The 21947-nt window shown below is 40.2% G+C and overlaps 1 protein-coding gene across 2 annotated transcripts; it reads left to right on the top strand.

Moving 5' to 3' along the window:
• Positions 1-246: 246 nt before the first annotated feature.
• kcnt1a (potassium sodium-activated channel subfamily T member 1a) lies at positions 247-21207 on the top strand. Of its 2 annotated transcripts, XM_026297503.1 has the most exons (29): positions 247-341; positions 5548-5627; positions 5950-6074; positions 6797-6831; positions 6948-6996; positions 7124-7183; positions 7464-7538; positions 7928-8011; positions 8888-8982; positions 9096-9276; positions 9358-9522; positions 9635-9771; positions 11599-11662; positions 11846-11954; positions 12454-12562; positions 13613-13762; positions 13898-14127; positions 14233-14449; positions 15587-15692; positions 15832-16004; positions 17353-17424; positions 17567-17701; positions 17870-17981; positions 18121-18222; positions 19060-19143; positions 19225-19380; positions 19752-20046; positions 20324-20408; positions 21079-21207. In XM_026297503.1, exons 1-29 carry the CDS (start codon positions 247-249, stop codon positions 21194-21196), a joined length of 3498 nt encoding a protein of 1165 aa, XP_026153288.1. In that variant the 3' UTR covers positions 21197-21207. The 2 variants fall into 2 exon arrangements, with proteins under 2 accessions (XP_026153288.1, XP_026153289.1); XM_026297504.1 differs by lacking the exon at positions 6797-6831 and having other exon boundaries at positions 5950-6097; positions 19225-19353.
• The last annotated feature ends 740 nt before the right edge of the window (positions 21208-21947 follow it).

Below are 21947 nucleotides of genomic sequence, written 5' to 3'. Positions count from 1 at the left end.
ACTTGCACTCTTCCACTCAATGTTTTCCTTCCTTGCCACCTCACCTCCTCTCCCTGTGTTTCTTGTTCCTTTTCAGCATTGCCTTTTCTTCAGTCTCCCTTCGATTTGCACTTCTCCTCTTTTTCCACCTTTCATTTCCCTTCTGCTTCTTTATTTTTCTCCTCTCCCTCCTCCAGCTCTTCTCCAGCACCACTCCAGATCAACAGCAACAGCAGCGGGGTTATCTTAGACATCTCCACCCTTAAGATGGAGCAGGTGGAGAGTGAGGTACCTCCACTGCCGCCCCGCTTCCGCTTCAGAGACCTGCTGCTCGGGGACCAGAGCTTCCAGAACGATGACAGGTAGGCAGCAGCATGGACATGAAGCGAAACGGTGAATCACATCAAGCAGGTTGAGTAGTGCTGTAGAAACATACCAAATTTGATTGATCAGATATTAACAAAATGACGTTAATACTTTAAACCTGAATCCACTAATGTTTAGGTAATTTTTTAGACAAACTTCGCTGCTTCCAACAGGAAAGGGAATAATTCTGGGTGTCTTCACCTTAAATAATAAAGTAAATTGAATGACTCGGAGTTTATGACTGTAGGTTGAAGACATTTGAAGATGTCTCCTAGGACTTAGAAAAAAAACATGATGAGCATTTTTTCCTCCTATTTGTAGAGCAAAGCAATGAATCAAGTTAAACCTGCACATGAAGCTGTATTTAAGATGCTATTTGCAGCCAAAACAAAGGGATTTTGAAATGACAATATTATCTATGCACAAACAGACCACATTAGGCTAGTAGCACGTCAAGCAAACATCTATCATTGTCATCCAACTTCATTTTGAGTAGCAGCAACTCTTGCTCTTTTCATGCCTGTTGCTCTATATTATGAGGCTTTTTAGACACTTTCCTCTGGCATATGAAAAAACATTATTTTGACCAGTGGCACATGTTATTCGATGTCATTGAAGCAGTTAGTCATCTCATGTTGCTTTCACCTGTCAAAATGCCTGGCTGTTTTTTTGTTTTTTTTTTGTTTTTTTTACAGTAGACATACTTCTAAATGGCATTCAAACCCACTTGACACCTCTTTTGTGGCAGTGTTGTTGATGCATCGGGGTTATTGTGAATGAAGTGTTTACCTTGTCTACCACCTGCAGTCTTAGCACACGCAAGTGCAGTTTGAAGAGTTCTCTAACCATATAATATAGTGGAAGTGGTGTTTGTGTTTTGGATTTTGGCTTAAAAGAGGAAGTGAAGGCAGCACTCAGGGTGCTGTCCATGGTGCTGAAAGGGATGGGACGTTTCTGAAGTACTGCGTAAAGTAAGCATGTGGGTACATTTTTCTATGCATCTATTTAAAGCTTGACAAGGTTTGACAGAAAACACATTTTTCAGCAACAACACTGTGACTTAAAGAGAGCTCTCACCATCGGCCTCAGTGTTATAAGTCTTTCCTCACCTGTACTTTCTCTTCTTTTACTGTTCTGTGCTCCTGCTGCTGCCTCTGAGCTGTATAGACAAGATCAGTAGCAGTGTTGAGTTTATCTGAGATCTGCTCCATTTGTTCTGTGTGACAGTTGGGATTTAGATAGCATCTGCTTCTTAGGTCTAAAACAAAGAGTCAAAAAACAACTTGAAGATAAGTTTGTGGTGTTTTCAAATGCGCTGATTTTCAGTTATTACATAAGTTTTGAAGAATTCAGAGCAGTCAGTTGTGCATTCACTTTTTGTTTTTCCTCAAGATATTTATTCAGAACACAATATACAGCACTGCCACTCTCAGAGAGTGATCACATAATTTGACTACGATGATGTTTGTAATGTTTGACATATCTATTTGACAAGGATAAACAACAAGCTCTGCCAGTGGTTTCATTCAGAGGTGACCTTTTCCCAGCTGTCCTTGCTGCATCCTCTGTTTTGTCTTTGATAAAGCTGCCTATGTTTTCAGCTCCTATTTAAACGGTTATCATTTTTCTGTTTTCTCCCTGAAAATGAACTCGTCACCTGTCCCCTGTAGATAGTGTTGCCGTTCGGGTTAGATTTTTAGTGGTCAGCCTCCAGCCCTGTGCTTGGCAGTTGCCTGTGAACTCCCAAATGTCACTGGTCACATCTGCCCAGGGATCATCCATCACGCAAAGGTTTCTTTCTCAAAGGCGGACAGGCATGAGAAGAAACACACAAAACCATATACACAATATTGACAAAATATCAGCCTGAATTGAAGTGCTGTAGTCTTTCTCTCAGGCCCACAAACTCTTTTTTTTTTTCATTTTATTCACTTATCTGTTTTTCTGCCTCTGAAAAGTCTGAAATTCCAGTTCTTTAATTTATCACATCTATTATACATTGTGTCCATTTCAATTGGGCTTCATTATTCCCACATAAATGACATAAATGTCTTTGCTGGATGGATTTTACAGGCAGGAGTTATGGTGTAAGTGTCTTCACATTCAACATGGAAAAGCCACATTGAGTGACTGCACAGTGTGGGCGAAGGGGGTTCAAGTGGAATAGCCTCTTCCAGTGTTTTCAAAAGCACTGACTCATAGACAAGGTCACTTCTAATTTACTACTTCAGACTCTTCAAATTTAGAGAAGACAAGAAGGTGGGGGTAGGAGCACTGCTCTTAACTTTGTTATCTGCATTTTCTACACAAAATTAAAAAAAAAACACGAGCATCTTTCTTTCTGTTCTTGTCCTTTCATTTATGATGCAAAAACCTTCACATCAACAGAGCACAGAGAGCTGCGAGTCCTGATCTCGACAGAGGAACAAAACAGAGAAGCAGAAAGACAGACAGCACACGCCTTTGAGCTTTGTAGACTTTAAGTCATGAGACCTCAGATGACACATTTGAATTGTTTCTAAAAAAACAGTTAATACTGAAATGCTGTGAGTCTGCTGCTGCCTGTGTGTATCTGCAGTGGTTCCATGTGATCATTCCTCCACTATGTCACAGGGAATGTTTACAGCTTTGTCAGGAGCTGCAGAGCTGCTGGAGAGGACCATGTTGCAGCAGCATCAGTTAGGGTTATTCCTGTCATAGCAACGTTGCTGTGGCAACAGGCCCGCGCACCGGAGAGAGAGAGGGAGAAAAGAGAGATTGTATAGATTTCTAAAAATATTCCGAAAAACACTTGATTACTCAAAATAAATGATTACTCAAACGCTGCTTTGTCTCTGATTTCTTATTTTTAAAGCATCTTCTTCTGCTCAGCGTTTGGATCTTATTTTCTTCCAAAGCACAAAAAGAATTCGTCTTTCGACACAGTGCTGTGTTATTTTAGAGCTGCGGGGAGGCGCGTTGGTCAAGGTGCTTATAGTCTACTGTAGGAATTAACTGACTGCACGACGCAGCCACAGGTGTCCTGCACAATGGATCCGAAGATAGTCATCCCGACCTGGGTCAGTCCGTCCGTGAGCACTTGGAGGCCGGAGCCTTTTGGTAGTGATGCCGGGCAGAGGTAGGGGCCACAGGGGGCAGAGACTTTAAGTTTATCTGTGCGCATGGGGTCCTCAGTGGAGGCGAGGCGCTGAATGGCGCACCCAGCTGAGAAGTTTCTGTTATTATTTTTCTATTTTTCAACCAAACCAAATGACAGTTTTTCAATACATGCTCCGCTGAACGATGAGGACGCAAAACAACGTGCCCTGGCTCTGACCAGTTTGAGAAGCGCGCCCAAAATCTGCTGATATGCACAAAATGCCTGCGTGTCTTTTTATTTATAGAAACTAGAACCTGAAAGTCATGCATGTACTAAATTTATGTGCTGCAATATAAAGAAGAACCGCAGCTAATACTGTAAAAAAAAATCGATTCATATTTTTCTCAGTCTGCTAATCCTTTGGTTCATAAAGTGTCAGTGAACAGTAACATTTTCCACTGCGACCAAAGGTCCAAGACCAAAATATGTTAAATTGACTATAAAAGCAGCAAATATTGACATTTAGGAAGTCACAGATTTTAGGCATTTACTTAAGAAATGAGTTCAAATTAATTTTTAAAATTTAGTGTCTGATAACTTCTAATCCAGGTCGAATATAAAGTTTTTTCCCTGTAAGTGGGCTAGACAAGATCTGCATTGGGGAATAATGGGACAGTATTTTCCCTGTGTAGATTAATCATTTGGGCTACAGGTCACAAAAAGGTGATCACTACTTCTTAAAGTCCAAACTTAGGTCTTCCACTTCGTTTTTTCTTTTAAACCTAAAGTCCAAAGTCTAAATTTACCATCACATGAAACTTTGAAAACCAGCAAATATTCACTTTGTAGAAGTTATGTCCATTTTTAGCACGTTTCCACAGGAAAGGAATTCAAAATGATCTTTTTGTTTATGGTTTTGCAGCATATTCTAAATGATTTGTAACTGTTTTCATTGCAGTGTTGAACACGTGTATTTTACATGATCAGGGTTTATTTACAACAGGTCTTTGTGTTGTTGAGGAACACATCCAGGTGAACTGATTGGATAAAAGTGAAGCTTTAAAATGATGGTACATGCAGAACTTGCTCAACAGCAATTAGTTGTTTTAATACATCTAATTACTCCCAGAGCTGCCCGTCTTATTGCCTGAATCTCTGATGTGACACTGCAGTATGACTAATACTAGAGCACTTCAGCTTGTAATTGTGTGCTCACCGGGAGCTGATTAAGGGTCATTATTTGCACCATTATATGTGAGTGTGTGTGTGTGTGTGTGTGTGTGTAGGAGTGTGGGGGGTCGAGACACAGAGCAGTCTGTAGGACCCTTGAATGTGACAGACTTTGTCAGGAGATTTTTTTCTTCTCCGTTTCATCTTTGAAGCCTTTTTTCACTCTTTGGTGCAGTTTTGTAGTCGTGAAGACTTGAAATAGCTGTTGCAGTGTGATGTCTGTGTATCCAACAGCCCACACAGCCTTTTCCTTCACGTGAAGCCAAAACTTGGGATTACTGCAGCAGCACGGCCCCAAAAGCTTTCAAACTTTCTCAGATTCTTTTGAACTACCCTTTTAAAGTTTTCCTGTCGGCATTCTCTTCTGAAAGGATGATGCAGTACTGCTGTAAAGATTTTCCTTGTGTTGCCAAGCTACCTGCAATAATTTGCACTTATTCTTTCTCTCTTTGTTTGCACAGTTAACCTCATTTTATTCAATTTGGAAAAACTGCTTGTATAAGTGATGTTTTTGTTTTTTTCTCCCTTCTGTATTTACTACTTCACATTTCAGAATATTTGTCAGTTTCAATAATAATAAGTATTTGATTTTTTTTTGTATGTATAATTACATCGTGGGTTCTAAATAATATCTGTAACATTTTGCCTTTTATTTTTAGTTCTCTGTAATCCATAGAGCTGCAACTGTTCTTTGACTCTTTTGGTTTAGGCTGCATATCCTACAGTAACCCCAGTCTTGAAATTGGGAATAACATCAGAGACAGATAATTACCCAACAAACCACAGGCAGATGATTAGAAAAACAACATTATGAGTTTTCCCCACAGTGCAAAATTTGATCTGTGTTGCTCTTTGTGTTTGTGCTGCTGATACCTCCTTCTCTTTCCTCTTAGGGTGCAAGTAGAGTTCTATGTGAATGAAAACACTTTCAAAGAGCGTCTAAAGCTTTTCTTCATCAAAAACCAAAGATCAAGTAAGTGGATGGTGCTGGACCTTTTCTCACCTTTTTAAACTGACTGTTGCATAACTGAAAACATCCATTAAAGGATGACAAAGTACAAGCAATTATCACAATTGTGGACCTAATGATACCCTATATGGAAGCAATTTTCTTGCATAGCAACCACAGATTTAAAGAAATCTACCACTGTGCTGCATCTACTATAAATCTACACACACATGTAAGAGCATATACACACTGTTGTTGTTTATAAGTCAGAATAATTCCCATTTCTGCTGCACTATTGTGTGTAGTGAGTATCTGATTGGAAAATGGACCCCTCTCTTACCTGTAGGCCTTAGGATTCGTGTGTTCAACTTCTCGCTGAAGCTGCTCACCTGCCTGCTGTACATCATCAGAGTGGTGACAGACAACCCCGGTCAGGGGGCCAACGGCAGCCAGAGCGCAGAACAGCAGAATGCTCCCAGTGGCAACAACAAATGGTCTGTTTACACTGAGGGAAAAGTGAAAAGTCAAATTGTATTTCTGGATGTACAGACAGGTATATGTGTGATGACTGAGTGCTTCTTGTGTCATTTTTTTAACTGTAAGGAAATGTGTGGCTCAACAGTGTTTATCAAATTTGAAACATACTGGTTTTTAAAGTACCAGTTTATAAGTACTGGATAAATAAGACCTGAGAAGTGAGTCAAGTAGAGCTTTGTAAGTCAGGGTGAGTATTATGAAATCAGCTCCAGCGTGTATGGACAAACAGCGGAGAGGAGGGATTTGAGGAAACTTGCAGCAGCAGTTTTAGGTTGTGTTTTGACTGGGACAGGCCAGAAAGAAGAAAATTACAATTACAAGCTGAAAAGATGATTGGCTCAATCAAAATCTCAGTATCAGACGAAGACAGAAATGGTAAAAGCCTCACTTTATTATGGAGGTGGTGATAATTATCTTGACAGCAAACTTACTGTGGGATCCAAATGACTTTTAGTTGTTTTTAGCCATCAAGCAACATCTTGACATAAATGTATGTCTTTGACTAGTCTAATAATATCAATTTCATTTTTTTTCTCTCCTTAACACTGAAAGTTAAAAGACATCTAGTGTTTGACTTCAGACGGGTAAACATCAATACATCTATTAACGGTTCGTTCTGGCTCATTTTGTTCTCTTCCTGTAGCATCGACTGCCAGTGGAACGGATCAGTACAGGACAAAGAAATTAACTGGTAAGCTGATGTGAAGGTGTGTTTCCCATTCATTTAAGTTAGGAATACATTGTCCTGCATATTTATTCTGTGAGGATGAGGATATAAAACTTAAAAGTTTTGCTGTTGTCTGACAGGGAGTTGATCTTCTGGGTGGATAGAAAGGTTCCTGTCTGGGCCATTCAAGTGAGTCACGATGGAATATATATGCAGAGAACAATAAGAGTTCATTTCAACACACTTTTATAGAGTGAAGTATAAGAGATGACAAAGATCAGTTCTGAAATGGCTGTTATGTTGTAAATCATTTTAGGTGATTGTGGCCATCATTAGTTTCCTGGAGACTATGTTGCTGATGTATCTCAGCTACAAGGTAAAACGCACACACACAATACAGACTTCAAGCATATCAGAATGATTAATGCAGCCTGTGCAATTAGTCACATACAGTCTGAGAGATTGACAATCAATAAGTGGTGTAATTATTCTAAGTCATTTGTCACAGCTACATTAAGGATAGAGAGTAATTACAGGATCTGGTTGAGGTGAAGTATTAAGTGCTGGTGGAAAGTGACAGACTACAGTAAAGACATGTACAATGTCTGCAGTGACTCACTGTCTATTACCTGCTCACAGCATGTTGTTCATTTTAGGGGAACATTTGGGAGCAGATATTCCAGGTGTCCTTTCTTTTGGAGATGATAAACACAGTTCCCTTCATCATTACGGTAAAACATGTACTATGACACCACTCATTTTCTCTTCCTAGCTCTGTGTTTTAGTGTTACTGCTGCTGTAGCAGAATGTCTTTCACATGCCTCTGTTTTTGAACCATACCTACACTTTCTAATTATAAATCTTTACCTGCTGGGAAATGTTTATGGTAAAATAATTAAACTGTTGTCCATCTTTCCACACCCACCTTAATAAACACAGAAAGATAACATATACACACACACTGTATATCTAGTTTATAGGTAGCTAATGTTTGGTGTTAAAATGTCAAATACTACAATAATACTGCTGTGCATCAAGCTGCAAAGCAGGTTTCCCCATTGGTGTGACTGATGTTAAAGAAACATTTGACTGTGGCTCTAACCGAACCATCTTTACTCAGATCTTCTGGCCCTCGATAAGGAACATCTTTATTCCAGTGTTTCTCAACTGCTGGCTGGCCAAATGTGCTCTGGAGAACATGATTGTGAGTCAGAAGCTTTTACTTAGTCGTTTCTGTTAATTACTTATGATCAATCATCACTTTAATGGTGTTGTTCAAGGAAGATGATCAGGGTTTCTCTATTTCAAGGCAGCTGATATTTTACAATCAACAATGCAAATAGTGAAAATCTGTTTTTTAACCACAGGACTACTCTTACATAGTCCAGTAAAAAATGATGGCTGGTAGCAGTGATTATAACTGATGCAGGATAAATGCCGGATGTACTACATTAGTGCAAAAACTCATATTAGAGATGATCACTGTAAACAGACAGAGTTTCACTCCTGACAATATCTATAAATACAGAATTTATTGAGCATCAGAACAGCACAGGATCTTGAGAAAGGTCTCTGTCTATTTACTGAAATGTTCCACTCATTACATTTAGGGCCACCAAAACAACTTTCATATTAAACTACTCATAAGCTCTAGATCGTTTTGGTGGGTTTCTACCTTAGTGCTGTTGCGTGCATCCCACTGACATTGCTCAGAAATCCATACATACATGGCTTTTTCCATCCGCACGCCTGCTGCTAGTGACAGCGGCACATCCTCCTTCTGCTTTGGTTCTGCTCTGATTGTTTGCACACTGGTGGGCCTCCACTGGGGAATTATTTGAAACCCATTGTGCATTTTATTAGGTTCTGTAGTTCCTGCTGTTATAGTGCAGCACAATAACATCCTGAAGAGTAGAATCATTTGCAATAAACAGCCAAACTAATCATATGAATGACTCCTGGTATTAGTGATTGAAGCACACATTTAAGAGACACAAATGTAATGTTTTTACTGAATATGGGTATTATATATATCATTATGTTCTCAGATTGTAACAGTTTGTTATGCATTATGGTGTAGAATGATGTCCACAGGGCGATACAGAGGACCAACTCAGCCATGTTCAACCAGGTCCTCATTCTCATCTGCACCTTACTCTGCCTGGTCTTTACTGGGTGAGGCTGCTTCTTCAAGGATTTTAAAGCTATGTATTATTTTATTCTGTCATTAAATGTAAACAACTCAATTTTTGTTTGTATGCTTGGTCTTTCTAACCTGTTCAAAACAGCACATGTGGTATCCAACATCTGGAGCGAGCAGGCAAAAACCTTTCCCTCTTCAATTCCTTCTACTTCTGCATCGTCACCTTTTCCACCGTGGGCTTTGGAGACGTCACCCCTCGCATATGGCCCTCCCAGCTGCTGGTAGTCATCATGATCTGCGTGGCCCTGGTGGTGCTGCCTCTGCAGGTAGAAAGACACTGACATAATCTTAGACAACTTTTAAATGTTTCTTTGTGAGTCAGTCTTGCTCAGCTTGTTGTGTGTCAGTTTGAGGAGCTAATCTACCTGTGGATGGAGAGACAAAAGTCTGGAGGGAATTACAGCCGCCACAGAGCACAGACAGAGAAACATGTGGTGCTGTGTGTGAGTGCACTGAAGATAGACCTGCTCATGGATTTTCTCAATGAATTCTACGCCCATCCAAGACTGCAGGTACCAAACAATACAAAACATACTTTTAAGTGTGTCTGCATGAACTAATTGTGTCATGAGACTTCAGCAACACAATGACTGAAACTAATGTGACTCCTATATGCTCTTAAAGGATTACTATGTGGTGATCCTGTGCCCAACTGAAATGGATCTCCAGGTGCGGCGAGTTCTGCAGATCCCTCTGTGGTCGCAAAGAGTCATTTATCTGCAAGGATCAGTTCTGAAAGACCAGGACCTGCTGAGAGCAAAGTAAGTGACAGATCTGATGATCTCTGAGCTCAGAGGTGGATGACTTTGATTATCTATTTCTCAAATTTTGTTTGGGTCTGATTGGGGCACTACACCTAAATGTTTGTACATCAGACCCTAAGCTGAGTTAGCCATCTTCTTTTAAAACAGAAACAATGCAAAATGCTGCTTTTGCAGTGGCTCTGTACATGATATTTTCTATCTCAAAACAGACATATTTTTAAAATGTTACTCTTTCACATCTGCAGCAAAGACGCTTATTTTTCTGTTTATCTGTTTGGTAGTGTAAGGGCTTGAACTCTTGAATGTGAGACAGAAATGTAGCTGAATGAAACCAGCATGGACACTGATGAGCAACATAAGGATTAGCATGTGTCGCTGAAGTGATGCAGCACATGATGATGTGCTGTGTGACTGGAAGAAACTTTTCTTTATCACACAAATCTTCCAGAGAAATTACACTGATTTGTTTAATTAGACTAATTGTCATAATTAGCAGTGAAACAAATCACCTAGTTTTGATTGTATCTCCATGATCTGTTTGACTGCTAAAAAGATGATTGCTGTTAGCAATTGGCCTGAACAGCATCATTTCTGAGGAGAGGTGGGTGTGTCATGTGTAGTTAGGTCCATGATGTTGATGATGCGTCGTGATGGTTTTCAGCAAATAAACACAACCTCCCAAATTCCTTGTATCACTGGCCTGAATGTGCACTGTGCACATTCACCAACTGCACAGCTTTGTCTCAGATCAAACTCTCTGTTTTATAGTTTGCATTCTGGGATAATTGGCACAAACTACGAAGCCCCCATCACAACGATGTGAGTCTCTATTGTCCATCCCTTTTTCAATAGCACTCAGATTCTTTCATTCCTTTCTTAGAAGACTTGTCAGAACTATTGTGTGTCCTCGTACTCAGACAACATTATAATTATTCATTCAAGATATACCCATTTCTTCTGAGGCACAGACTTTAAATGGAGCACTTTCTCTGAGCAAAGTGAAAATGATCTGCCTCATATTCTTCTGATCTTTTTGAGTCATGAAAGTTTTATGAATGAAAATCATAACACTGGTGAAATAATGTGTAGTTTGGAAAAACAAGGGTGTGTACGAGGCAGGGAAGGCTCCAACAAAAAGATGCTGCATTATGGGAAATGTAGTATCCAGACTCTGTTGGACCTAAGCTATACTAGTAACAAAAAGTCAAAAAGTTCAATCCGACCTTTCATATAAAAAAATATCTACATGGTGAGTCCCCTGACTTTATGTAGGTGCAATACTGAAACAACCAAAAGCAAAAAGATGTAAAAGAGCTCAGTACAATAACACAATAGTCCTGTGCAACAGTTTTGCCATAAGGTTGGGAATGATTTACGCCGAAGTAAACATTACTTTGATGAAAATGGGTTATATAACTTCACTGTATACATTTAGCGGGGTTTTGATAGAGCAATTAGAATTAGAGGACTGGGTGTGTGTCGAGCTTACATCCTGCATCTGGCAGTGTTTCAAATCCTCCCACGCTTGTTTTGCATACTGCTCTCTCCTGGCTGTGTTAATCATATGCAAGAACAGTTTCACATCCACTGCACATATACAGTACAGAGCAATCAGGTTGATCTTTCTGTGTTTGTTTATATGCAACATATAACTGAAAACCACTCTATCTGTTATCTCCTCTGGTCAAATGCCAATTCAGTTGACTTGTTTATGTCAGGGTTTGTGATTTTCTTTCTACTGTTTTGTAACTGAGTAATTTGCTTATGTTTGTCATGTATTTTGATACTGTTCTATTATTTGTCAACTGTGTGTTGCTGCTGCAGAATGGATGACGCGGAGGCCTGTTTCATTCTAAGCAGTCGGAACGAGGTGGATCGCATGGCTGCTGTAAGAAGGACAACGATTAATAAACACTCTGCTATTACTCTTTATCTGTTATGAATTTTCATTAGTTTGTTTACAGAAAGCCCAGTCCATTAATGCTGTCACTCATAAAGGCAATAACTAATTAACTGAAAGACCTTAATTAGAAAAGAGACAAATGCATTATCTTTGACTGTTTCCCCTCAGGACCATCAGACCATCCTGAGAGCCTGGGCAGTAAAGGACTTTGCTCCAAACTGCCCCCTTTATGTCCAGATACTCAAACCTGAAAACAAGTTCCATGTTAAATTTGCAGGTGAGAGCCTCTAAAATTTCCGTGAAATGTTGCATTCCCATCACTGCTCTCAGGTTAACAAATAGCTGGTGAACACAGTGAAGCACTTACTGAGCTAGATATTTTCCTCAGGAGTTGGCAGAGAGTGAATTTGAGGCCAATATTCAAAGTTTTTGCTAAGTGGCCAGAAATGTGAGATCAAATGGATACCAAAGGTGATAATAGGTCAGTATTGTGTTCAAAGGAGATCCTGCTGCACCCAATGTGTAAATATGACACTAGAGTTTGGAGGTGATGTGTGCAGCAACTTTGTTGAACTCCAGAAAGTTACTGCAACTAAGCTGCTGATCACCAAGAAATAGTTACAATGTGCAGTTCCCCACAAAACCAATAATAGTTGTGTTATAACCTGATAATCTCAAACTGGTCCTGAAAATGTTATTTTTCCATTTATAAAGCAACTAACAGATAATAATATAAACTTCCACTTCTGACCAACTCATTTTTTTACTCTTTTCAGATCATGTTGTGTGTGAGGAAGAGTTCAAGTACGCCATGTTGGCACTCAACTGTGTTTGTCCCGCCACCTCCACCTTGGTTACGCTCCTTGTACACACCTCCCGTGGACAGTCAGTCATCTTACATAACCTCCTCAGGCTTTTTCAAATTCCCCTCAGTGTGATTACAAAAGTTCTTTTTTTTTTTTTTTTTTTGCCTTATTCACATTTCCTGGTGTGGGTATATAGTTTCCATACAACTGGCACACAGAGGTGAATAAGCCTGAATAAAGAAAAGAGTCCAAGTTCATTGTGAAACTCTGTGGGAATTAAAGCGAGAACAGACTGCACCTAAATCGATTTTTCTAGGATGTGTTTAGTGTAAAACAGTGTGAAAAGCTCTCTGGTGGAAAATGATTTTTCACAGCATGTTAATGGATCACTGTTAAAAGCTGCTGTCAATGTTTGAGTTACAGGGGATTCAATGGGCTTTAGCTCTAACTGTGGTCCTGACAACTCTTTAGAAAGTAAAACTGTATTTTTATTACACAAAGGCACACAGGCTTTGAGACTGCACACATTAGCCACACGTGTGTCATATATGGATGTGAATTACAGTTGCCTAACTAAGGAGATATGTTCACTTGTGCACTTGCATGTATTTGCATTGCATGTGTGGGTGTGTTTGAGTGCACAAGAGGAATTTAGATACATGCAGCTCATCACTTGTGCTCAGTAGAAAATCAGTTTCTAAGAGAATAGGAGAAATTGATGATTATGAGCGTATTGTTACAGAAATACAAGTGTGAAATGTAATTCATAAGTCATTTTATGGGGATTTTAATAAGTACAAAAAAGCAAGTAAACTGCTGCCTTGGGGTTATTCTCAGCATCTCTTGTACCCCATTAAACTCTATCAAAGTGCTTGAGCAATTATTGTAACTACCGGAAGTCATTACAAAGGGCATATTGGAGCCAAGTCGACTGATAGATGGCTGCTAACACCAGAGAACCCAGGAGAGCCAACACGACCTAGAGTCTGGAGGGCTGTGGGGAGAGGCGAAGAAGAGTTTTCCTGCTGTGAACAATGATAATGTCTGATCTTCAACAGAAGGTCCTTTTGGTCCTTCAGGTGTATTAGTGCATTATAAGTTTTACTGTCTTTTCTCTGAATGAATGCAGGGAAGGACAACAGTCTCCAGAGCAGTGGCAGAGGATGTACGGATGTTGCTCTGGCAATGAGGTCTACCACATTCGACTGAGTGACAGCAAGTTCTTTGGAGAGTATAACGGCAAAAGCTTCACCTATGCCTCCTTTCATGCTCACAAGAAGTGAGTTGACACATAAGCTAAAGTTGTCGTTTGACCCGAGGTCATCAAGCCCAGCGACTGTGCTGTGCTAGTCTTCTGTCTCATTCTAGTTTAATTTCCTCAGGTATGTGCTAACAACAGGTATCTGACATGCAGGTATGGCGTGTGTCTGATCGGTATAAAGAGAGAGGACAACAAGAGCATCCTGCTGAACCCTGGGCCTCGCCACATCATGGCCGCCACAGACACCTGCTACTACATCAACATCACCAAGGAGGAGAACTCAGCCTTCATCTTCAATCAGGAGGAGAGGAAGGGCCGTCCTGCCGGGGGGATCTACGACGGACCCTCACAACTTCCTGTGCACAGCATCATTGCTAGCATGGGTGAGACAGGAACTAGTTTACTATAACGCTCTTTTTGGTGAAAGAGGTCTGAGGGATACGGATGAATTTGTTTAGATTTGAAGCTCAAGTGAATATATTTTACAGGTACTGTTGCCATGGATCTTCAGAATACCAGTCCACCTGATGCCTCAGGTGGTAAACTGGTCCCACCTACAGTGAACGGGACTGGAGGCCGTCGGCCAAGCATCGCTCCAGTTCAGGAACTTGCTGACTCCTCCTTGATCCTGCCATGTGACCTCCTCAGTGACCAGTCAGAAGATGACTCTGTCTTTACAGATGAGAAAGGCCACTCGTCCACTGAGTAAGGTTTCTGTTTCACAGTGTACAGAAATATCCATTCCTTATAAACCTAACCACAAGGAAGCAGACAAAATATCACAGGCCAGAACAAAAAAAAAAAAAGAAAAAAAAAAAAAAAAAAAAAAAAAAAAATCAGTTTCAAATCATTCAATTCAAAATACTTTACTTGTCTGCCAAGGGGCAATTTAAGGCAAGTGAGTTTGCAAACAAAAGCACACACAGACAACTCACCCACACAGAGAAAAACAATCCAAAACTACAAATGTACAAATGTTGGAGCTGGAAAACCAGAATTAAGGTGCACAATTAGGAACACACCATGTTAGCAAGCAGAAGTCAAGGTGCAGGAGCATTTCTCAGTCCCTACACAAACTGACCATTTATTGTACTATGTCTGTTTGCAAGGCTAATGGATTCCACAATAAAACCAAACCTCCTGTTTGTTTTACATGCTAAAGTGCACTCCTGATGGCATTAGCTGAAAGTGGTCATGGAGGACAATCCTGATGATCGTATTTTCGAGGGCTTCTTCAGTATTAAACTATGCTAGAAATGTCTCTCTTGTGCCGACATTTTAGAGGTTTATTATTATATTATTTTTGTCCTTTTGACAAAGGGAAGGAAACAGCAAAGCAAGTTTACACAGGGAGGTACAGACACACCTGAGCCTTTTTCACAGTCACATCTATATTTTATGAGCTCTATATACATTTAACCGTCAGTGCTAAACTGTCTTCCTCAAGTGGAAGAGGTATACAGAAGTTACCCGACTTAAATCTTAAGTGTTTTTGGTTATGGTATTGTAGATTCACTGGAGTAGAGAAATCTGAATCCTTAACTCACCGCTGCTGCTATTTTCACATTTTTTTAATTCAACATATATTCCAATATTTTGAACCCAATTTTTTTTCTTTACCCTTCTGCAACCTCCCATAATTCCCAAAATGCAAAATATTTTTTTTACCTGCTTCTTTAAATACTACTTGCACAGTTTTGATGCAATGGTGGCTAATTTCCAAGGTAACATGAATAAATTAGTGAAATCTGCATATTCCTTCTAAGACAGGAAAATGTGGTCATTTTCTCCAGTATATTTTACATGACATGTGTCATTAATGATTTTTGGGTTTGTTGCCAGGTATGTGAAAGGTTATCCCCCTAACTCGCCATACATTGGGAGCTCGCCCACCTTGTGCCATCTGCTTGCTGAAAAAGCCCCGTTTTGCTGCCTACGACTGGACCAGGTGGGCAGTTGCTGTTCTTCCAAATTAGTCACTCAAATTACTTACTGCCACCATCGATCCCTACGTTCCTTCCCTTCTCTTTCTGTCCATCACTTGATAACAACAAACCTGTCTGTTGTTTTTGTTGTTCCCTCTGCAGGGTTGCCGGCACAACAGTTTTGAGGATGCGAAGGCGTATGGTTTTAAAAACAAGCTGATCATTGTGTCTGCTGAGACTGCGGGGAACGGTCTATACAACTTTATAGTGCCTCTCAGAGCTTATTATAGACCCAGGAAAGAACTCAATCCTATTGTCTTGCTCCTAGATAACCCGTACGTACATGTTAACACACACACACACACACACGTAACAGACATTGTTTTTTTTCTTTCCATTTCACCATTTCACAGTATGAAACATTATTTAGGCTAAAAGCTCATGTCAACCCAGCACTTAGGACAGGGCTGTGGAGGTGGGACTCCATTGTCAGTCCTGATGTGAGGTTAGTGCTGCTGCTCACAGTGACGGTGTCTTTTGAACAACAAAGAAAAATAAAAAAATGCTGCTCTCTGTAGCTCCAGACAGTCACCATGGCAACTTGCTGTGCCTTGAACCTGAAATATATATATATTGCTACAAGGGAGAAAAAGATGGAAAAAATGATTTCTTTGGAGAACACTGAGCAGGCTTTCATTGACAGCCCTGATGTGTCCCTTTTCAGCCCCCACATGTGAGCGCTCAGGACTCTCATAGAAACATGCACACAAACAATAAACTCTCCCTCATGCAGCTTTCTCTCCCTCTCTTCCTTTCACTGTCACACACAAATACAAACACCCACACACTTGGATACGCAATTCAGGCACTTACGACAGCCTTGGGTCTCTAGTCAGCAGGACTGGGCAGATGCATAAAGTAGTGTTCTGTCAGGGGGGGTGATGGAGGACAGGCAGTAATAAAGTGACTAAATCTCTCCCAGTGTGCTCGGCAACAGATGGACTCATCTCTGAGCCTGAGGAGACACTAACCAGGGAGCTGAACTACCACAGAGACTCCTGAGGGCCTGATAGTTACTGTTGCATATCATCACATATTAAGCACGCACATCCCTAAAGCAGCCATAAAGTAGTTCCTGTATATTTTATGTGAACACTGCTGAAAAGGCAACTTTTGACCCCAATAAATCCCTGAAGCCCTTTAAAATTGATTTTATTTAATATTTTGGATGCAAGTGCTGTAATTTTTTCAAAACTGACAGTGAATTTTACTATTAAGCAATGCTTCAGTTATATGATGTACTCTTTTCATGTTGTTAGTTGTTTATTTCTGTTAAATGTGTCAACCATTTGACACAAATTTGGCCCATGAGATACAGCTTTTTCCTCCAAACATTAAAAACAAAATAACATCTTCTGATCAGGCATAAAAAAAATAAATAAATACATAAAACATATTGACATCATTTTCTTACCGAGCAATGTTTCAAATAAACCATAAGCAGAGGAAAGAAATTTGCAGGTTTTGTCCAACTAACTTAAATGTGAATAAGCAACTCAGCCTCGTGTTTACTTTTTCAATCTTACCAAACAATATATTGTGTTTGTGTAAAAAAAAATAAAGAAGTGAAGAAAAATAAAATATAATTAAACTAATTTTGAGTATCATACACATTTCCTACAGGCCAGACAACCATTTTCTTGAAGCCATCTGCTGTTTCCCTATGGTCTACTACATGGCAGGGACCATAGACAAGTAATTAAAATGTTATTATACATTACACTCATTTTCTCAATAAAATAAAGTTGAAGAGGAGTTTGCACCTGTTTTGGATTTAACTGGACTTGCAGCATGTTATGGGCTAATTGGAGTCTGCTGTTCACTGTTTATGTTTCAGTCTGGACAGCCTGCTGCAGTGTGGCATTATCTACGCCGATAATTTGGTTGTTGTGGATAAAGAGAGTACAATGAGTGCAGAAGAGGACTACATGGCTGATGCCAAAACCATTGTCAATGTACAGACAATGTTCAGGTAATTCATCAGATTTTATCAATACTTATGACATGGTCTTTAATTCAATAACAGTTTATCATGAAATCACTGAACATAGATGAGTACTACTATGATTTTGGCAACATATTAGATCATATATTATGGTTCTTTTTCCTTTTTCCCCCATCGTGTTCTCTCTTGTTTCAGGTTGTTTCCCAGTCTCAGTATCATCACAGAGCTCACTCATCCATCCAACATGAGATTCATGCAGTTCAGAGCAAAGGACTGCTATTCACTGGCTCTCTCCAAGCTGGAGAAGGTGAGACATGCCAAGAGCACCTATGGTGAATTGTCTCATGTGACTTCTGAACATAAACTATGAGGAGATGTTATTTCTATCTAAAGTTACAAACTTAAATGTTGCTGTGCTTTGTGCCTGTCCTGGCTCTCCCTCACAGAAAGAGCGCGATAAAGGCTCCAACCTGGCCTTCATGTTTCGCCTGCCCTTCGCTGCAGGCAGGGTGTTCAGTATTAGCATGCTGGACACCCTGCTCTATCAGGTTGGTACATGCTGTTGTGGCAAAAACCGTTGGATGAGCAATAAAGAGAGTGCAGACAGATTGTCTTTTTCTGAATATATTTCTTGCAAGAAAGGAGCAAACCAGAATAGAACGCAGTCAATCAGAGTCTTCCCCAGTTGCTCAGCTCCTATTAGGCTGAGGCCTCTATTTATATAGACATGCAAGTAAATGCAAATAATCATTCACATAATCAGATAATTAAGTCTGTACTTCCCTATTGTTCTACAAAGTGATTCCCTAATAAGGCTATATTCTAAAACTCTATATTCTCATTCGACAGTTAACCCTCCATCCTGGGCGTGCTCTGTTATACTTGTCCCTTCCTCACACCTAGTGTCCTAAGAAACCTTTCTCCCAGATACTCCTCACCAACATCCTTGAGAACACTGTGTCCCTTAGTGTCAGACTATACTGGGTCAAGAAGAACATAAACATCAGATATGATTATGAAAAACACATGAACCTTAGTGAACTCTGTGAATCAACCTGTAAATGAAAACCTGTGAAACCTGAAAAACCAAGACTACAGTAAGAAACAATAAAAATAATCAGTAAGAATAATCAATCATTGAAAATCATTTTTCCATTACAATACATACAGCTAAACTCCTCTCAGACTCCTCAGATGACTTCTCAGTACCAGATAAACTGTACTGCCTGAAGAAACAGAGCAGCCTTACTATCATGAAGCAAAAGTGCCCTCTTGTGTTCAGTCACTGATAGAAACCTGTCCAGATGAGTCTTTATGTCCACTGACCTTTATCTAAAATATATAAAGTTATTGTATAAATACCTTTCTCTGTGGTTCCATGTCAGTCTTTTGTGAAGGACTACATGATCCTCATTGCAAGGCTGCTGCTGGGACTGGACACCACTCCAGGATCAGGGTACCTCTGTGCTGTAAGTTAAATAGAAGAAAGAAGTGATTTGAAAGACTACTCTTACTCTTCAAAGAGCACACACAATCCCCTCTCGTTCCAGATGAAAGTAACCGAGGAGGATTTGTGGATTAGCACTTATGGCAGACTGTTCCAGAAACTCTGCTCCTCTAGTGCAGAAATTCCCATTGGGATCTATCGGACAGAATCCCACATTTTCTCTACTTCTGAGGTGAGAGCTCAAAAAGGATGTTGTAAGGTGTCTTAAACTAAATATTCATCTGTATGTATAAGCTTGTAATTTTTGCTCTGCAGCAGAGTAAATAATATATTGGAATATGTAACAAGAATGAATGCAAAAGTCAGCATGCTATAATATGCTGAGTTTAGCAGGTTTACCATGGTCATCACTGTAAGGAGCACACTAACAGATATTATACAGATATTTGGTCCTACAGTAAGTACTGGAAAAATGGATTTTTGATATGTTCATAGTGTGACATGGAAAAACTACAATTCATCCTATTGGGACTGTATGAATGTCTGTACAAAATTTCATGGCAGTCTGTCCGGTAGTGATGACACATTCCAGTGTGGCTGAAGACCTAACTCAATGTCTCCATGCTCCAGTCGCAGGTGTCAGTCAGTGCTGACGACTGCGAGGACACCAAGGACAGGGGTGATGAGTCTCGCAACAATGACCAATCAGATCACCCCCTGCTGAGGAAGAAGAGCATGCAATGGGCACGGCGTCTCAGTAAGAAAAGTGTGAGGTGGCAGGGGGTGAACCGGGACTCCAGCAAGGACCACGCTCAGCGCATCGCCCAGCAGCGCCTCAACCTGTACCGACGCTCTGAGAGGGAGGAGCTGTCTGAACTGGTCCGCAACCGCATGAGGCACCTGGGCCTGCCCACCTCAGGATATGGTGAGTTTGGACACTTAAACTGGGAAAGCAAACTGACCAGTGTTTTCCTTTCCTCTTTGCTTCTGTTTAACAGTTTGCCTGTTGTTTTTCATCTGACTGCTTATTGTAGAAGACTTAACAAATTTGACAGCAAGTGATGTCATGAACAGAGTCAATCTGGGCTACCTACAAGGTAAGCACTGAAGCTGTGATCCTTCTGCATGTACAGCAGGAATTAGATCATAACATCATCTTGCAGATGTGGCTGGTCCAGTTACTGATTGTGTTTCTGTTTCAGATGAACAGAACGATCATCAGAACACCCTGTCCTACGTCCTGATTAACCCTTCTCCTGACACCAGGCTGGAGCTCAATGACATTGTGTAAGTATTGCTCCAACTGTTAGTGTTTTGTTTTGTGTACTGTAATGGTAATCTGCTGAAACCGGAGTCAGTCTCACCTGTTTTGTAATACACAGAAGTCCAAATCCACCTACTACATTACATGCATTGTTTGCCTGCACAGCTAATTACTGTTACTGTTTATTTCTCAGCTTTCTCAAACCTGTCGTATTTTGTGAGTGTTCTTGCATTTAAGTGATAATCAAAGCAGACAGTCAGACGCGAAAAGAAAATCACAATGAATTTAATTAAAAATCTCTAAATAAATAATGAAATGATGTCAAATATTTTAGCAAAGTGAGGACCCAAATGCAGGCTAAACACAGAGGAACAGGGAGAACAGGCAGGGAAACACACTGGGGGAAAAAAACAGCAAATACCTGACAATGGAAGAAAAGTCCAGAAAACAAGAACTCGATCCAAGTATGGCAAGAGTCTATGAGAGAAAATCCAAGAGACACACAAACACGATACAGACACAACAAAACAAACCAGCAGCTGAAAACAATAACTCAAGCTTGACTAGACAACACAGGAGAAACTAACAAGACACATCTGAAACCAGTCAGACACTGATTACAACCGACAGGAAATCCTCCAAAATAAAAGTCAGCAGAACAGGAAGTGAATGGAATCTCTTTCTCTCTCTCAGGTACTTGATTCGTTCGGACCCTCTGGCTCACGTCCCAGAGGAACCTCCCGTGCACAGCAGCAGCCTGAAAGAGAGACACGAGTCCAGCATAGACACCAGAGAGGACACCCAGCTCTGATCCAGTGCTGATATTTAGTGGTACATTCCATCCTAATCACCCCCTTCAGCTCTCAGGGGGGGTCTGGTTGCGTCCACACAGATCCAGCCTGACAGAGGACAATTTGTGCTATGATGTTCCAGCTCTACAGTCTACCACTGTATTATACGAGTGCCTATGTTTGGCAGATGACATTTGACGTCATCTGTGACATTTTGATCCTCTTTCCATTGACACTGTATGTAAGAACAGTTTATTCATTTCAGTGAAAACTCTCTCAGATAAACAGGCAGGGACATGCTTCTTAAAGAAATATGACTAACTGAAGGTTTGTCCATCAGGCCCATCACACCCACAGTACTGCCCTTATATGACTTAATCTGATTCACCAAACGAAATAATTGAGATCACAGGACAATGTGTACAATCTTTACTGTCTATGAAGCCTCCTCAGTTTCAGAGGGAATTGTACATTTTGTTTGTTCTTTGCGATCGATGGCCCAGGATTTAGCCATCTTTACTTCACTTTTTAAAAGAACCAGAAATGACTTTTCCTGGACCCTAAACATACAGTAAAAATTTACCACCAAGTAACATCAACATTAAACTCAAACATAACCTCCAACACTATGTGACTTAAATAAACTATGTGCATTTAAAACTTTTATTAAAAGCTTTTAAAGCTTATATTTTGTAGCTGAACTCTATAAGTAGTAGTAGTGGTGTAGAGGTATTAGGTAGTAACTTATGTACAATCAGTGGTGGTTACTTA

Source organism: Mastacembelus armatus, chromosome 12 (assembly GCF_900324485.2).
Source record: "Mastacembelus armatus chromosome 12, fMasArm1.2, whole genome shotgun sequence".
Taxonomy (NCBI): Eukaryota; Metazoa; Chordata; class Actinopteri; order Synbranchiformes; family Mastacembelidae; genus Mastacembelus; species Mastacembelus armatus.
The sequence above is the reverse complement of the archived record's forward strand: the minus strand, read 5'-3'. Positions and strand labels throughout refer to the sequence as shown.

What these genes read in the sequence shown, in the direction of transcription:
- kcnt1a (XM_026297503.1), top strand. Translation starts at nt 247, where the DNA reads ATGGAGCAGGTGGAGAGTGAGGTACCTCCACTGCCGCCCCGCTTCCGC. An exon ending in TCCTTTCATGCTCACAAGAA is followed by an intron (nt 13,763 to 13,897) that starts GTGAGTTGACAC and finishes TCTGACATGCAG; the next exon opens with GTATGGCGTGTGTCTGATCG. An exon ending in TGGACACCCTGCTCTATCAG is followed by an intron (nt 18,223 to 19,059) that starts GTTGGTACATGC and finishes GTTCCATGTCAG; the next exon opens with TCTTTTGTGAAGGACTACAT.